At 42.8% G+C, this 2013-nt stretch overlaps 1 protein-coding gene across 1 annotated transcript; it reads right to left on the reverse strand.

The window, feature by feature from the left end:
* Positions 1 to 1052: 1052 nt before the first annotated feature.
* Positions 1053 to 1620, reverse strand: rab33a (RAB33A, member RAS oncogene family; the record flags this gene model as incomplete). Its single annotated transcript, XM_014027565.1, is given in 2 exon segments — positions 1053 to 1462; positions 1540 to 1620. Coding segments are annotated over 2 exon segments (306 nt in total), but the record flags the coding sequence as incomplete, so codon positions are not given.
* Between the last annotated feature and the right edge of the window lie 393 nt (positions 1621 to 2013).

Here is a 2013-nt window from a genome sequence, read left to right on the forward strand (position 1 = left end):
ACAAAGAATGCACCATTTCTTGAAAAAAGGAATGGCTCATTGCCTTGAGTGTCAAAGTTTTAATACAAGATCTTACACAGTTTGTTAGTGCTCAAAGTTGAAAGACTCTCAGCTAATAATACGCCTGGTTGCAGCTCAGTAATTATAGCCATCTTTGTGTCTGTAACGTCAGCTAATTAGGTTGGGGTGATCATTTTTAATCAGGTTAACTCAGCTGAATACATCCATTACTTTTGGAGAGTTTCCGAGTTGTTCAGGAGATATTTTACTAACAAACAGACAAATACACACAAATATAGGCAATTACATGATGGTCTGTAGTAAATCGTGAGCTGAGGCTTGACTACCCCAAATGTGTCTATGCAAAAACAAGTGTAAGATTTTCTGTACTGTGGTCTAAAAGGCAGCATCTTGTCACCTTTCAATCTCTGTTTTGAATTTTACTTGGAACAGTAGCTGCGTTTCCATTGCAAATGTGCGCAAAACTTTGTCGATATTCTATTAATGTCGAAAAACACAGTTTCGCAACTGTGGTGTTTCCATTCAGTAAGAAATGCTATTAAAGTCACCATGAATATGTTTGTTCTCACGATAAGTCATTACAAACATGGCGGCGATGGATGTAAACACATAGCATGTTGCTACCACGATACTAGCGCTCATCATCAGAGGAGACGTCGGCGTCTTTTATCGAGGCTTTCCAGAGACAAGTCCCTACTTGGGAGCGGCTACGTATGCTGTGTTTTTGGGAAATTGTACTCTGTGAGTTTACTACTTTTTTTTACAACTTCTGTGATGTTACTACTTCCACTTCCTGTTATCTTCTTCGTCGTCGTCTTTTTCACCAGTAGAAAACAGCCGGTTGTTGATCACGTGACTCCCGTGATGTGAAAAAAGTGTTTCCATTGCAGTTCTCATCCTAGCGCAAAAACATTTTGTCGAAAAACGTAATGTTTTTCGAAATTGACGTGTTTCCATTGAGCAAATTTATTTTCAAAATTCTATTTTGCGCACTTTCATGGTCAATGGAAACGCAGCTTGTGATGTTTTAATTTTCTCTCCCCCACTTCCTGGAACACCTTTGCTCCTAGCATCAGCCTCAACTTGCTCCCTTCTTTTCCTAAACCAGAAAGTTGAACTTGTTTTAAAAAAACTCTGTTTCCGCCCCATGTTCTCATCCTCGACAAGTACACTCTTCTCCTTTCCCTTGCCTTGTCCCTCCCTATGCTGCTTCCGCTCAACAGGGACAGTTGCTTCTTGTTTGGGTTTCCTGCGTGAGTCGGACCCTCCCGTCCTCTCGCTCCACGTCTCTGTACAACAGGGACTTCTGGGCTTTCAGGCGGCAGGCCAACGACATGAAGATTGAATCCACGTTCTGGCTCTCCTTCGGGTCTTTCGCCGACGTCTCGAACAAGAGCATGTTGTGAGAATCGGCAAACTTTAACGCCATGTTGGAAGGCACCTGGAGAAAACAGCGCCACTCAGGTGGGAACGTCATGATGAAGGAAAGGTGAGACCGTGTTGTCTGCGTACACCAACCTGTATTTGATCAACAAGGTCACACTTGTTTCCCACCAGAACTCGAGGCACTGACGCCGACACCCGATGGCCATTACACTCCTGCAACAGAACAGATTCACTTTATTGTTCATGTTCCTGTTTCACATTTAATCAAAATAACTTATCTGTCTAGGAATGAAAAAGCCTGCAGGATCTAATGAATGTAACAAAAACTGCTGAAACCGATGTACGAAATCCAGTTCCCATGGGAAAATCTGTTCCCCTATTGGTTAACCTTAGAGACAATCACTGGTCCAGCCCTCCCAACACAGGGGGAACAGATTTTAACAGGGGAAATGAATTTCGTACAACACCGGCTCTTACTGTCACAGTTGCGTGACAACAATTGTGTCATTTTGTTCTCAGCTTCAACTCTTCGGCCAAAATCCCCCCTGCATGAGAACTTACTGTGTGATTGGTCAGACGTTCATGGGTGTGTTTAAATATGCTAAA

The sequence above is a fragment of the Austrofundulus limnaeus genome, unplaced genomic scaffold (genome assembly GCF_001266775.1).
Source record: "Austrofundulus limnaeus strain Quisiro unplaced genomic scaffold, Austrofundulus_limnaeus-1.0 Scaffold663, whole genome shotgun sequence".
NCBI classification, from domain to species: domain Eukaryota; kingdom Metazoa; phylum Chordata; class Actinopteri; order Cyprinodontiformes; family Rivulidae; genus Austrofundulus; species Austrofundulus limnaeus.